This window comes from Charadrius vociferus, unplaced genomic scaffold (genome assembly GCF_000708025.1).
Source record: "Charadrius vociferus isolate BGI_N301 unplaced genomic scaffold, ASM70802v2 scaffold43, whole genome shotgun sequence".
Taxonomy (NCBI): Eukaryota; Metazoa; Chordata; class Aves; order Charadriiformes; family Charadriidae; genus Charadrius; species Charadrius vociferus.
Genome location: NW_009648043.1, coordinates 6290330 through 6306470, shown reverse-complemented (window position 1 = coordinate 6306470; position 16141 = coordinate 6290330). Strand labels below are relative to the sequence as shown.

Genomic DNA, 16141 nt, shown 5'->3' with positions numbered 1-16141 from the left:
AGACGCGGCCCCGCCGAGCTGCGGGCCCGCCCCGGCCCCCGCCCGCGGCCCGCAGGAGAGTCTCGGCGCAAGTAGGATCTTACAGGAGTTTCGCTCCTGGGCTTGTGCTGCTCCCAAAGGCATTTTCGGTGGCACGTCCCAAACTCTTTAGATTTTTGATCCCTAAGAGCAGTGATGGTGGTTTGGAACACGAGTTATGTCCCGCTCCTTCAGCAGGCAGCGGCATGCTGTCTCTGAAACTTTCCAGCCAGCTGCTCTACTAGTAGTGTATATGAAGGCACTTTTTGCATAGCCTCATGTGCCCTAGTAGATACGTAACCAAATACACAGTCTGCGTTAGGTTTCGTTGTAAATCATGTTGTATATCTCTGATTATATCCTGATATAATGCACTGCCTCCTGCTCTTTTCAGGATGCATTGCCTTTTCATCTTTTCTAATGCAATCTTACCTGGGACTTGGGCGTCCCATAACACCTGGTTAGGTGGTGGTGTCATTTAACACACAATTATGTACATCTATAGCTGTGATGCAAAGGTCTTTGTTAATGGAACTTATTATACAAAAGATGAGGGGAATCATCAATACAGGATGTCAGACTATTGTAAAGAACAGGAGAAAGGGTGAGGGTTGAAATAACAAGTGAATGCCATACAGGAATACAAAATGCAACACTACTGGGGAGCACGGTTCTTGAAAACAATAGTTGCGTTGAAGTGCAGTCTCTGGCTTTCCCTTGGGTATTTACTTTAGTGGACCCAGCAGGTCTGTTTAACAGACTGACACGTGTTGAACTGGCTATTGGATTTTTTAGGTATACTGAGGCCGAAGTGCTGTCTTGGGTTCAGTGCTTAAAGTTGTGGGAACAGAGCAATGGCTCATGGGAGATAATACCTCTGAAGCAAGTATCACTAGGGAGCACCAGGAGAGGGAGTGAGCAGCTCACTGATTTAGGTAGTTCTGAGTATGTTGACAAATCTTATTTCTATTCAGTAGGGAGGCAAAGAAGCTAGTAGTTTTTCTGAAGTGCGTTTCAGAACTGAGCCAACTAGCACTGCCAAGGTTGCAGTAATGTCATTTCCTCTGCTTTAACTGGAAGTGGCAAATAACACTCCATATTGTATTACTGGAAATAGCAAGTAACACTGAATATTGTATAGTAAGACCAACCTTAGGCCCGGAGAAAAATTCTCTCAGACCTTGGTACTTCTGTTATTCCTGCACAATGAGTGACAAAGGGTCCAAAGACAGTTATGAAACTTCTGTAATAGCATCTCTTCAATGTAAGTTGCCAAACTGCCCACTGAATACTACATGCAGACCTGGAGGTTGTTCTCATGCTATGACATAGTGACTTGCTGTGAAGATTCAGCGTCTCTGAAGTACTTCAAAACAGTACTTTGTTGAGTGATGCTGTCCCAGAAACCTACATGAGTTGTAATTCAGAGATGACAGTACTGCTGTGTTTTAGAGTCAATGTTGACTTTATATTCTGTCCTATTTGGACCACATGGGCATCTAATGGGGCAGGTGCTGCTGTTTGTTGTTGTAAGAAATAATAAACCAGCTGTACCTACTGTATGTCCTGATAAAGCTGCTGTGCGAAGAGTGAAGACCATCTGAGTTGTGACCTGTCTCTTGAGCTTTAAGTGAGCTCTACATGGAGCATAAAATGTGTCTCTCTATTTAAGTTCAAATCATAGATTATCAGGCCTCCATGTTAAAATGTCAAGCTCTGGAAAAAGGCCTCTCTCCTAATTGAATTTCTGGCAACTCTCTTGGGAACTCTGATCTAAGAAATTAGTATCTCAGAATATAGTATCACAGTTGAATTAAAAAGGTAGGGGGGGAGAAAAGGTAAAGGAACTTGGGTGTACCAGAGAGAACTTCTGATATAATTTAATAGATCTGACTTGCATTCCCCTTTAGGTGTCCTCAATAAAAAGTAAAGAGGAAAGATTTTTTTTTTTTTCTTTTCTTGTCTATGGAGCCATTAGAATAATTATCATCTCGCTGTTTGCACTCTGGGAGTAGGAGATAGAACATTTTGTCTGTTGGCTTTATGGACCCAAATTATAGTCATTTGGTCAAAGAACAAAGCTTTTAGAAGCCTCCACATAAAGCGTGTGCTGCTTGCTTGCTGCTCAGGCTTCCTAATCTTCTCCCTGAATAACACAGTGTAAGTGGAAAATGCTCATTGGATAGATTCTCCCATCTTTAACCTGTTTTACACCAAAACTGACTGCTTTGTTTGTCTGGGTCTAAATAAAGTTGATGTGAGGCTACGTCACAGCTGTTCTGGCTTGGGATTAATTGTGCTCTGTCCGGTCAGTTGTTAGGTTCCTGTTGGTTTTGATGCTGGATGTTCCCAGCATAGGGAAAATCAATGAATGTTTTTGATCATTTAGTATGAATTATTTTTGGTTCTTTATGTGGACAGTTAATTCTAGTTGTGAATTTTCAAAGGGTGAGAAAAACTATGGGCTCCATTGGGTTTGAAGAGTTAATCGTACTTGGGGATTCATGGGTTTCCTGAACTAGTTCATTCACTGGTTTTTTGGTTTGGTTGTTTTTTCGTAAGAGATGTTGGCCATCATGCGATCCAGTTTTAATGGTGGTTTTTGGAAAGTATCTTATATGTTTTACATCCAGAGCCTGAAGTCTATAGGTATTTGGCGCATTGTCATGTTTAATGTGAAACTGCTATCTGGACAGAACCGCTAAGAGTGCTGTGAAAAAATTTCCAATGCTATCATCTCTCCTGAGATTAGCAAGGCTGTCAAAGCTAGTTCGACTGAGGCAGCTGCATGTTTTTGGAAATATGCAAGCTGTTGCATGCACAAGTGTCTAGCTGTTAAAATAGTAAACTCAGTGGGTTTTGGTTTTTTTTTTGCAGGAGGGCGGAGGGAAAGGGAAGGGAATCCCTGTTCCTGTCTCAATAAACAACAGAACAAATAACTTGTAGTTGACGCTTTCCTTTCCTATGATAGTTAATATAAGAGAATTGGTGGCTTTATTTTTTCGCTTACAGTATTTCTCAATTCCAAGAATCCTGTCCAAATAGTATTTCACCAGTGCATTTATGTGTTAGTGCTACTCGGGGGCGGGGGGGGTGGGGGGTATCACTTTGTGAGTGCTTTCAATTTGCCCTTGCCGTTCCTAGCATACAATGGAGAGGTGACTTGAAGGCAGTGACTTGACTCTTTAGTTGCTCTACCTTTTTGAGGCACTAATTTTTTCAATTATTTGGTTTTGTATTTGACTGTTTCTCTTAGGAGAACATTTTGTTTCCTGCTCAGTTTGTAACTGGCTAGAATGTTCCAAAGTCAGCAGTCTAGAGCCCTGGGTGAGGAGTTTGGGTCGTACTTTAAGTCACTACCACTGCTCTTAGGGACAAAAAACCTTTAGAACTTGGAGTCCTGCCTGTCCAATGCTGGAGAGCACAAGAGCCTTGATGAGAATCCTACCAGAATGCAATTCTGCTTCTTGGAAATGAAGGTAAATATTTCCCTCCTCTGTCCACTGTCACTTGGTTGTTTTGGGGTTGTTTTTATTTTTCCTTTCTGAAAGTTTGCACCTCAGTCCTGTCAACTTTGTTTAAGAAAAAAATTCCACCTTATTTCATCATGTTTATGTACATGAGAAGATAACATTTATCTTAATCTTTTCCTGTGCTACAGATGCAATGGATCAGCTTGAGCAGAGGGTAAATGAATTTTTTATGAACGCAAAGAAAAACAAACCTGAATGGAGAGAAGAACAAATGACATCAATCAAAAAAGTAAGGATATCACAGGAGTGGGTCACATTTTTCTTTTGCAAACAAAGATAACCTTAGGAAAAAATAGCTTATGATTGATGGAATCTCAAGCGTTCAGAACTGTGACTTCCCTTGGGCTTTCACAGAGATGGATAGAACTACCTTGGAGGAGAAAAATGACTGAAAGGTTTCTTTGATCAAGCATTTCTCTCAAGTTTTACTCAGTATTTGCTAGAATTTTAAAAATTATGATCCTGAAATAGTGAGGAAACTAGGAACTACATTTTCAGCTCAGACTTCTTGTTTCTGCTTATGTGACATGAAGTTGCATAAGTTAATTTGCTTTAGGATATTCTTCAAGCTTAGCTTCAGCATTTCCTGTGATTCTGCCTGTGTCCTTGTATATGTTATACATATGTTATATGTAGCTTTAGGGGGGGAGGAATAAGAAGATGGATCTGTTTTGTTTTATCCTTCAACACTCATGCATTGGCAGTGGTATTGTTAGCAAGGTAGTCCATCAGTTTTGTCAGGAGAAACTCCTTTGTAGTCTCCTACACTTGCTACTTCAGCCCCTTATTTGGCCAAGGGTGTGTTTTTTTCCTTAATTAATACAAATGGATTTCTATATTTAAAGAAAAGAAACAGTGAAAGGTCTGACTTCACAAGAGTAAATTAAAAATTTGCCTTTGACTTTAGTTGAACCAAAATTTCATGTAGTTTTCGCCTAAGCTAGATACTCTTCAGTGGAAATTGAGAATAAAAAGGCACTTAAACCTGTTTAAATCTAGAGTAAAAACATGTATAAACATACTTTTTTTTTAAAAAAGAACTTTTGTCTGTGTATTTCATTCGTTAGAACAGACTTTAAAATTGGATTGCTTTAGTCAAATTATTTTATAATACACTTATGAGTTACATAAGTGTATTTTAAAATCATTTAAACTATAAACCATATACATCATTACTTCTGTTTAATTACAGTGCTGGAAAGGCCTTCCTTCACAGGACTGTTCAGCATAATTTTTGAAGGGCAGTAGTATCTGCAGTGGTCCTAAAGGTCCATATGAAGTAAAAGACATCATCTCATTTTGAGTCCATAACCTTATGCTGTGTCATATAAAATAAATCCAAGACTGTTTCTTTTCTTGTAGCGTTTCTTGCAGAAATCTAAATCTAAATGTAGGAGGAAGTGTCCACATCTTGTAGTTTGGCTTTTTCTAAGGCACAAACAATAAACTGATAAGCATCATACCTCTCATTTAATATTAAGCTGATTGTTATTTACAGTAGAGTTTCACAGTCTTTGTGAAAACTGACTTGAATTTCTCCTTTTAACTTACAGTTTGTGCCGGATAACAATAGCTTAAAATGACTGATATTAATTCAGTTACATTCATAATTTTTTAAAAAATTCTCTTTATAACAGGATTATTATAAGGCTTTGGAAGATGCAGATGAAAAAGTGCAACTGGCTAATCAAATATATGATTTGGTAAGTGGATGGAAGTCTTGTGGTGAATTAGCTAAATTTATGCCCTAAGGCGCTCTAAGCATTTTGATAAGCACTACAGCTGTGCTACCTGTACGGTTATGTCAGCTACACAAAGATATTTTTGCTTGTGACAAAAAACATTTAATATTTTACTGACTTTTAAGAATTTTGTTGCTTTGGGTAGTAAATGTCACTTAAATACAAAGCATACAGAAATACTTTTACAAGTCATAAGGCTTTCGTGCAGTTGATTTCGTTTTATTTTTTTCTGAAAAGAGACCGTGAGCAAGTTACTCTTCTTCATAGCAAGTGGATTTTGAATTTTAAGTGTATTTATTTTACATTTTCTCAGAGAACAGAACCTGCAAGTCAGACTGCACTAAAATAGACATAAAACAGCTATTTCTTGTCTGCTTTAGTTTCATTTCAGCTAACCAAAAGTTAGTTCCAAGAGTTGGAGCTTACCGTCTCTTTTTTGGTTAGCTGGTAACTGCAAAAACCTCTTCAATTTTTAATAGTTTAGAGACGGGTACGTGCGGCTGGATGACTACAGATGAAGAAGGCATTTGGAACATAGTGTTTGTTTCCATGATACTAAGTTCAAATTGATTTTTTTTTTTGTTAATTTTCAGTACCCAACAGCATGTCATAGTTTACTCAAATGCACAGGAGTCTTTACACTTTCAGTTTAGGGACGCCTTTACACAGTATTTAAGCTTCCTCATGCGTATAGTGGCATACAAATTGCAATTTGGTAAACTTGCAATTTCCCCAATGCAGCCCAACCTCTTCTAAAGAGGATGTCATGTACTGTTCTTTGTCTTTCCCTTGCTATACACGTACCCGCAACACCGCAAAGTCCTCTTCATCTTTTTCCTCAGAAGAAATACTTAATGTTGTATCTTGGAACATTGCCTACAGTAAGAGAAGGGCTTCTAGCTGCTGAGCCAGTATGCAGCCTTATAGTATCCTGTGATTAACTATGGAGTTTAGGAGCAGCAGCGCTAGCTTGGTGTTAACTCTAGTATCTCTGCTGAGTTAAGGTAATGTAGGCGAATGAGAAGTTACGCTTCTGTGCGTTTTCATACGTGCTTGGTGCTGCATGGCAGAGAATTGCTGGAAGGGAAATATTTAACAAGCCTGAGATTAAGGATGTAGATATTCGTGTTCCAGAACTGGATGCTATTTATTGTTGCTTTGTTTCAAAAACAGGTAGACCGTCATTTGAGAAAATTGGACCAGGAACTCGCTAAATTTAAAATGGAACTTGAAGCAGATAATGCTGGAATTACAGAGATACTAGAGAGACGTAAGTATGCATAATTTTCTTTAAGAACTGGACAGATTTGCAAAATTAAAATGCCATACTCTTGTTAGTGGACGGCAGTATTTCCACTTGTTTCAGAATTGTGTTTTAACCTGCGTACTTTTAATCAGTCAGTGATTCTCAAATTTTAGTTTCAACCTTAGTTTTTACCAGTGAAGTCAAAATACAACTGAGTAATTAGAATAACTTTTTTTCCACACGATTATTGCACTTGTGAATTGCTTCAGTAAAGTACGGAATTCTTTAAACCTATTTTTAATGACTGGGTATTCAGACAAGTACTTCAGCCTAAGCTTGTCACCTACCCAGTTGAAAGTGTACCATTTCTAACTCTACTTGATTGCCACCAAATTGAGGAGGGTCGTTATTTTATTTCTAGATGAGGAATGTCAAGGAAAGGTAGGTACTCAGTGGTTTTCTTTTTTTTTAAAGAGGAGAGAATATCTTGTTTTGTAATGGGGTAGCGAGGGAGAAGCCTTTTGGGTAAGAAAGCTCCATGCTTAACAAATACAGCAATGCTGGTATTCAGAATGTGAACAAAAATGTAATGAGACAGCTTTTTGGCCAATTTGGTGTAGAAGAATCTGGCCTTTCTGTACGCATCAGCATTTAGACATCAAATTCAAATGTGATTATGATAAATTTCAAAGTTGGCTTAACTACTGTGATTCTGGAGCTAAGAGGCGGTGACTGTTTTCATATCCAAAGATAGCAAAATGTAACCTAAATCACTCGAGGAGATTAGGAATAAATACTTTTTCTTTGAACTGTGTGTGGCTTTGTCATAAAAGCTGGGAGGTTTTGGATATTTTATTTGTAATTGCTATTACAAATAACAGGCACAAAAAGAAAACTGCTTTTAATGAGCTAGCAACTACAGAAAAGGGCTAGTTTATTTTAGTTGGAATGCCAGCTGCAGTTTTACCTTCAGTTGAGCTATGTGTTTTGTGAAGTAGGTAGGCTGAATTTCAAGAACTCAAACTAGAAATATACCAGACTGCATGTTGCATTGTTGTGTTGGTTTTTTTTTTTTTTAAATAACGAAAAAGCAGAAGTATCTTCACATTTTTAGCTTTCAGAGTAAATACATATTGTTGAGGTTCCGCCAGAGGGCACCCTTTGGACTAATTCATAACATGATTAATGTTAGCTCAGCCAAAATGCCTCCCTATGCTTTGAACCTCTTCTAGAATAATTTTCTTTAAACTTTTGTAATCCAATACACTCATGTGCTTTTTGCAAGCACTGAAAAAGAAAGAGGTAAAGAAATGTTGAAGCTACAGATTTTGAAAGATGAGTGTGAATTACTTTCTTGAATTGTCTTCTGTATAGATGTAAGGTGGTAGGTATTGCAGCTAGTTCAAAATGTTTTTGCGAAAGGTTGATACACAAACTGTTTTATATTGTTCTAACGGAAATTTATGGTCAAAGTCTCTCCTAAGCTGCCATCGTTTAGCCTCATGGCTAATACTGCAAGAAATGTTTTCTTAGACATAGACTTGTATTTGTTCTCTCCCCCTCCCTTTTTTTTTTTTTCCCCTTCCCCGTCCTTCTTTGGGTTGTTGCTCTGTGTATTTTGAATGTTAAGAAAATTTAGATACAGATCTGAAGCCCTTCCTGTTGAACATTAGATCATCTTGAAAGATATTGCTAGTGCTTGTCTACTTTGACTCGGTGTGACAAGATGGACTCAGTGGGACAAGATGCCTCGTTAATACAGTTTACCTGTTACAATCTTTTCAATTCATATTGCTGTAGATTGTCAGTACTTCTGGTGCAGCATTCTCCAACCATCACCAGCTTGTGTGCCACTCATTTGAATAAGTGGTATGTTGGGGGCAATGTTGTTTGTTCTCCTTCCTGGCCTTGATATTTACCTTCTCAATTTCAACAGTTGAACAGCAGCAGTAACCAATTTTTATTTTAAAACTATTTTTCTCACTGGCTCCTGGTTGTACTTGGGAAGGGTTTCAACTCAAAATAAATATAATTGAATAGTGATTTGGTTAATATTATAAAGATTCATTTAGTATCTAAAAGTCAAAACCATGCCGATGATGACTTTGAAATTTTCCTAATTTTTTTACCTTTTTCTTAGGGTCTCTGGAGCTGGATACGCCATCACAGCCCGTGAATAACCATCATGCCCATTCTCACACTCCAGTAGAGAGTAAGTATTTGAGACTTAAAAACATGTCCCCTTTTTATGTTTCCTTATTTATTGTTGAGTAATATTAGGAAAAAAAAACGTTCGGAACTTTTTTCTTTTTCTCCAAACGTTGGGGGGAAAGAAAAAGTCATAATGCAATGAAAATAATATCTATTCCAAAGAAGTGCAAGCGTGAAATCACAATGTTTTGCTGGTGGAAATTAGTTGAAAGTGGTGTTTTATTATGCCTAGTTATAGCTTGACTTCCAAGCTGAAAAGGTTTTATGTTTAAATTCCTTTAATTTCTTTCATTTAGAAAGAAAACACAATCCATCTTCTCATCATAGTACAACAGATCATGTTCCTGAAAAGAAGTTTAAATCTGAAGCTCTTCTATCTACCCTGACTTCAGATGCTTCTAAAGAAAATACACCAGGTAATCTTAATTGTCTTGCATTTTATTACTTTCTAATCGGAAGAAGAGAAACCCAATTATATCTGTGACTCACTGTCTTTTGAAATCAGAGACTCATACCCTTTCCTCTGGGATTTTCAGTCATTTAAAATATGAGAAATTGCAGGCATTGTTACTCATCTGTGTTGTCCATGGAGTGCATCAGCTTTGTTGTCACGTAACAGCTGCATGTTAGCTGTTTCTTTTTATTTATACTGCTTGCATGAAGATAACGGTACAGTTTCATTCAGCCAGTAGTAGCAATATAAGAGATCAATGCAGTATTATTTTGGGAAAAAGAAATGTATGCAACAGTTTCCAAAGTAAGGGAAATTTTTTTTTTTACCTTTTTTTTTTAAGGGTTGGTGTGACATGGAATTCAGCTACAATAAAATACAATTCTTTGGTCTGTTTTCTGTTTCAAAGTGGTGAGAAGTCTTTTTGAGTAGTGAATAAAAGAAACCCCACAACTTTCTGCCCATTTTCAAAATTAGGGTATTTCATGGTTTCTGAAAATAAAAGATTGTGAGAGGTAATATTAAGTAAACTACTTCATGTTTTGGAATTTAGTGCCATTCATCAGATTTAAGCGGTCTCCCTCATATCCATTTTATTTTTCTTTTGAAGGAACTTCACATGAGATGGCAAATAAAATGTAACTATGTTTGAGCAGCTGTCAGTCCATAGATGCCAATGGAAATGGTTTTTCATTAAAACTGTGATTTTTAGTTTTTAGAATTAAGATTGTTAAAAGTTTTACTTCAGAAACAGTATAGATGTGCAGTCAAATTCTTACCTTTTTTTGATAGTTACAGTAGTCAGCATCATTTCAACAGAGGTTGGGTTTATATAGAGATAGACATAGCAGCTGCATCTGTTCTTTGATAGCTGAATATGATCGTGGGGACTTTCTAAAAGGACTCCTTGCACATGAGGATAGGTACAGGATAATATTTTTCTTTTTTTTTAAAGCCAATGCTGGCTGTGTCAAATGACTTTTTAAACTTTTTTCCAAATTATCAGACTGCTCTGATGCATAAACGGAGATACCACTCTTTCACTGGTTGTCATATATAACTCTTCTTAAAATGCAAAGGAATTTAGTTTCATTTTGAATTTCATAAATGTGTTCTGTTCATCAAGGGTGTCGAAACAGTAATTCATCATCCTCTTCAAACAATGCATACAATACAAACTCTTCTCAACCATTGGCATCATATAACCTGGGCTCATTATCTTCAGGATCTGGGGCCGGTGCAATTACCATGGCAGCAGCTCAAGCAGTGCAAGCCACGGCGCAGGTAATGTCAAAACATTCTTGTCATTCTGCCATCCACTATTGATTAAGAAGAAAGATTAGTGATTTTTTTTTTTTGGATCTGAATTCCCATGATCGCTTTCAGCTGATGTGATTCAGTTCTCATATTATTCTTCTTGTTATATGCCACAGTTTCATCCTGTAAAACTTGCATAAAGGGACAGATTGTTCTCTAGCTTTTCACGTGGGATCTTCTTACACCTTTTTACCACTTCCTATACATCATTTTGTTAACAGGGTAGCTAATAAACCTGTGCAGATAATTAGCGGTCAGCAGCCTGGTATATGTCTTCTGTAAGAGCTCTACTGTGTAATCTGATACAATATCAGTATTCCTTTTAGATGAAGGAAGGAAGACGAACATCCAGTCTAAAAGCCAGCTATGAAGCATTTAAGAACAATGATTTTCAGCTCGGAAGAGAATTTTCATTGTCCAGAGATTCAACTGGATATTCATCATCAGCTCTGGCATCTACATTAACACAGACATTAAGTTCATCAACCACAGATTCACGAAGTGGCAGAAAAAGCAAGTAGGTTTTCTGACTTGTTGACTGCAATTACACCTTTCAAGACAGCTAAGCCTTCTTTTAAAAGTCATGGGTCATATTAGAAGTAGTCAATACTTAATATCTGAGGGGGTATGAGCAGAAGGTAGTTATTGCCTGCTGGCCTTTTTTTTGTTCAGGGCTTTCTTTTGTCCTCTCACTTTTTCTTCAAGAAAACTCACTTTAAGGTTTTAAATAAATGTCTTGATTTGCTTTTTCATCTGTGATGTAGTCTAGTTTCTTGCCTCATTTTTCTGTGTTCTGGAGAGAAGATACGGCCGACAGCAAATGGAAATTACTATGCAGTAGTTTGTAGATGGTTTTGAAATAATCTGGAGATCTGCTTCGTGCCACTTCACAAATAATAACAACACTTTCCAGTGGCTGACTATCTAGGACAGGAAACAAAGAATTTTATTTCTGATTAAAATGAAATTTTAAAACATCTTAAACAAAACAGTGTCATAACGCATTGTAACAACGATCACAAGTTGTCCTTGAAAGAGTTTGTCTCAAAATGCCCATACTTTTAAGCTGACTTGTGTTTTTTCTTCATAGAAATTTGTGTGTGTTCACAGCTCAGTTAGTCATTTTTCATGTATGGATCTCTTGGGTGTCAGATCTGACCTATAAGCAAAAGCATAGAATTTGTATTCTGGCACTGTTCCTGTGGAGTGATTGGTGATGCCTGAGTGAACATTAACTGTGTTTTGAAGATGACTGATTCAATGTTATCTGTTGTACATGACGTGACATTATTTATATGTAAATTCCTGTTTTATTGGTAACATAGTTTTTATGGGGACTTGACACCAAGGCTGGAAAGATGGAAAATTTTGTGAAGGAAAACATTCGTTAAAGCAATTTGGCAGTTTAAAGCTGTTAAATTCCATTGATTAGAATAGCGTGTCTTGCACTTGTAAGCTGGTAAGATTTGTTTCCTTTTCCAAAGAGCCTTCAGTATGTCCATTTCAGTTCTTGCAACTGTTGAATGAAATCTGTTAGGGAATGATGCTTTGGGATTTACATACTGCAGTATTTCAGTCAACAAAGTACTTGTTTTGTGATCCTTTCACTTGGCAGTAAATGAGTTTAAATTATAATACACTTTTTTTTTTTCTTTTCCCAGAAACAACAACAAATCCTCAAGTCAGCAGTCCTCATCATCTTCCTCTTCTTCATCTCTGTCATCATGTTCTTCTTCATCTGCATTGGCACAAGAACTGTCTCAGCAAACAGCAGTAATACCAGAGTCTGATTCTAATAGCCAGGTTGACTGGACCTATGATCCAAATGAGCCACGATACTGCATTTGTAATCAGGTAAGGATGGCTTCCAACCTGAAATACAGCTAGAGTTGCTGTTTTGCTGTAGTTGAACTTCCTTCTCTGATTGCTAATTTAAAAACATTCTATTTGCAGTCTTTTGAAATTCTGATCTGTTTTTATTTACATACTGGTGATACGAATAATGAACTCAGCTGTTGAATCTAAAACCAGGCAAGCTTTCCAGTGATGTGTCATACCTGGAGAGTTTTAAATCTTTTCATGAAGACTTCAGGAATAATTAAATTCAAAATTGAACAGGTTCACAGTGAATTTAGTTAAAAGTCAGTTATTAAGGAATTTGGCTACTATCTCCTATTTTCTTTGGGGGAAAAAAAAAAGAGCAAAAAAAAAAGTAGTCCACAAACCAAAAAAAAATACCACAATGAAACAAAAATGTAGTTGTGTAAAAGCCACCCGGAAACTTGAAAGACTGAATGACAGGGTGAGAAACTTGCATTTTAAAATGCCTCTTCTTATTTTAAACACTTTTAACACTGTTGGCTTTTTTTACAGTTTATGGAGTTCTGTAATTCTCTTCAAAGTATTTGTTTTCAATAAAGTGCTTGAAATTGTCATGTATGCAAGGGAAATGCCAGACATCAACATAATCTTGAAAACTGGACTGATAACGTACTGAACACTGTTGTTTAGACCAAAATGTGCTTCATTCACCTTTTGAATGCTGACCTTTTCTATTCAACATGAAATATGCAGAAATACCTTTTATCTGCATAGAATTTTTTGAAAATCAATTTGCTGTGAACATGTTCTTTGGGTTGTGTAACAAAAGAAAAATGTAAATATTGTTGCTGCTGTTAATGGAAAAAACTCCTCACGGGAAGAAACTTGAACTTTAGCCCTTTGAAAACATTGGTTGCTTTTAATTAGTCATATAACTATTAATAAGCTTTTTTTTTTTTTTCTTACTTACTAGGTGTCCTATGGTGAAATGGTAGGCTGTGATAACCAAGATGTAAGTATCAAAGATCAAAAGGTTCATGAGAGGCTTGTGCATGTAACTATTGCTTGCAGGAGTTACTTTCCTTTAGAGTTGGTTTTACAGTAGAATTTTTTAGAGTAATGCGCATATGAGATGAACCATTCTTCAGGAAACTTTTCATCTGTCTCTGCAGTTCAGGTTCTTTTAGAAGGCTTTGCCCTTTATTGGGAAGGTTTCACATCTTTAAAATGCCCTTTATTTCTAGGAACCTTTAGCTGTGTCACTACTAATATCGGTTGTTACCTTCAAATAAGAAAGTTTTCAAATAACAGTTGAATGTAATCATGTATCTACTGAGATGCTACATTTAAACAAGTGAGTGATAAGATTACTATTGTGTCAGTTAATGTTGTCAAACTAAGTATTTTGAAGCACAGCATACCTCTTTTGTTCTATTATGTGAGTCCATATATTACTCCTAGAATTTTTATCGCTTTCCTCAGTCTATTGAGTGTATGTTAGGGACATACATTGGAGAGATCCTCCTCTCTTCTTGTTTTGTCCCATGACTTTGTGTGAAAAGCAAAATCTATGATTTTTACTCGGGCTTCGTTTTCATAGAATTGTAAGCGTGATAGGTGTTTCAGAAAAAAACAAACAAACAAAAAAAAAAAACAAAATCCCAAACCCTCTCTTTAACTCTGTTTTTATAGTGCCCTATTGAGTGGTTCCACTATGGGTGTGTTGGACTGACAGAAGCACCGAAAGGGAAGTGGTACTGTCCACAGTGTACGGCTGCAATGAAGAGAAGAGGCAGTAGACATAAATAGGTTTCTTCATCTGGAAAACAAATCACATACTAAAGGTTTTATTAGGGGACTTGGGAGGGGGAGGAACCCCCACCACACTTCCTTGCAACCACTTAAGGGTTACCATAGCAGTCATAAGATCTTGAACTATTGATTTTGCTAGTTGTGTTTTAATATTGTAAGTAAATTATTTATGCACACTGATGTGCTACAGATACTATTCCAGTGAGCCTTGGATTGTTCCAGTGGCCAACATATGCAGACATTTGTACTATCAAACCATTTTCTCTAAGCAGTGGGCATTCTACAATTATTCAATCTTCAAAAAATTCCAATAAGTCAAGATTTTAAATGTATATTTTATATTCAACAGATATATTCTGCTGCATGTACTGTACTCAAGAGCTGTTATGTAACACTGTATATAAATGGTGCAAAAAGTCAGCGCTTCTGAAAAAAAAAATGAGACAATGGTTTTTAAAATGCCTTTATAGCTTTGGTTCTTTATGAAACTTAATTCAGCAGGCTGAAGAAAATGGTTCTTGTATACAGCGGGCTGTTGTCCTCTAGGGTACTTGAGTATGTAAAAACAAAAAAAAAAAGCTGTAGAATAAAACAAACTTGTGCCATTAGTCTTTATATGTTTCTGCTCCAGAGAAGGCGCAGGCCATAAGAGGAAAAAAAAGGTGTTAAAGTGATGATAAATTTTTATACCAAATGTGTTTATTTTTTTGTGCAAGTAATCCTTTAAATTTGAATTGTATTAGGTGTTAAAATAAAATGAACTCAACTCCTCAAATTAATGTTTTCTGTACATTTGTCAAAAAAAGGTTTGTGCCTGAAAAGGTTTCAGAAGAATACAGCTAAGTTGACAAAAGAAATTGCTACACATGACCCATGTGAAGGCTCGTTGTACAGGCGGCCCTGTCTCTGGTGGGTGGATAACTAACGCGTATGTAGGCAAATGCTGAAATACCATTTGCCTTCCTGTCTCTGTCTCCAGATGATAAGTGGCACCTGCTTAAATGGGCAAAAAAGTTCTGTTTTCCATGTGGTTAAAAAAAAAATCCCTACTGCGTCAAGAGATCTCCACAGGCAGGATGGCCTTCCTATTTCCATGGCACAGATGGAAATAGGAAGGGGAGAAGAAAACCATGGTAAGTGTGTCTTCCAGCTGCCATATTCCTTCCTGGAGAGTGATTTTCATGTAAAAACCAACACACAGCTCAGGAAAGAAGAAAGGGAGTCCATCCTGCTTGTAGGATCCCTGGGATAACAGGGAGGATCGTATTAGGAAGGCTAAATGCAGCCCCAGAAGTGGTTGGATCTGTGAGTTGTACATGTTGTAGTACAGGATCAGAAAACCGATCTTAAAATTAGCCCCTTGACCGCGAATATAATTGAAAGATTTTCTATATTCTTTCCCCACTTGCTTATTTTGGACATAGTTCGTAGATTTCCTTTCACTGACAATTTCCTTTTGTTGTTTTTGTGTGGCTCTTTCATGCAGCAGCAATGAACAGAACCAAGATTATTACTCCTTTTTTCTCTTCCCTCTTTCCTTCCACTACTAAAAAATAGACTTTCCCTTTGTAATAAAGATTGTACTTTACCACTGGGTTGCTCTTTGGGCTGTTGTGCTGGAAGATCAAGCTGTGCAGAGGGGGAGGAGAGAGAGGGAGAGAGAGAGCGCAGCAGTGTTTCAATGCGTGACTATGCAAATAGTGTCAAGGAAATAAAAAGAGTTAGGCTCGTTAGCAATAGGAGTATGTGCAGAAAATGCAGGCTTTACCTAAACCAAAATGAAACCAGGCTTGTGACACACCGTTTATTTAAAAATGAAAAAAGTAGGCATTTTAAATCCAACTGGGTGAAAGTAAGATGTGGAACAAGGAAAATATGATTATGGATGATGAATAGACTTTGGTAAAATAATAGGATAGAAGTTGGTGAAAATAAACAGCAAAGAGCAGTGTAACTAAGGTTCCATTAAAACGGAACGGAACCCACTAGC

General features: G+C 37.0%; 1 protein-coding gene across 1 annotated transcript; it reads left to right on the top strand.

Annotated features, from left to right (window-relative positions):
- The first annotated feature begins 106 nt into the window (after positions 1-106).
- On the top strand, positions 107-14926 carry ING3 (inhibitor of growth family, member 3). The gene is made up of 11 exons (XM_009883675.1): positions 107-219; positions 3680-3780; positions 5189-5254; positions 6467-6563; positions 8680-8751; positions 9047-9166; positions 10328-10485; positions 10845-11035; positions 12180-12372; positions 13313-13351; positions 14032-14926. Exons 2-11 carry the CDS (start codon positions 3685-3687, stop codon positions 14146-14148), a joined length of 1149 nt encoding a protein of 382 aa, XP_009881977.1. The 5' UTR covers positions 107-219; positions 3680-3684; the 3' UTR covers positions 14149-14926.
- Positions 14927-16141: the final 1215 nt, after the last annotated feature.

What these genes read in the sequence shown, in the direction of transcription:
- ING3 (XM_009883675.1), top strand. Translation starts at nt 3,685, where the DNA reads ATGGATCAGCTTGAGCAGAGGGTAAATGAATTTTTTATGAACGCAAAG. An exon ending in TTCTCACACTCCAGTAGAGA is followed by an intron (nt 8,752 to 9,046) that starts GTAAGTATTTGA and finishes TCTTTCATTTAG; the next exon opens with AAAGAAAACACAATCCATCT. An exon ending in TTCTAAAGAAAATACACCAG is followed by an intron (nt 9,167 to 10,327) that starts GTAATCTTAATT and finishes CTGTTCATCAAG; the next exon opens with GGTGTCGAAACAGTAATTCA.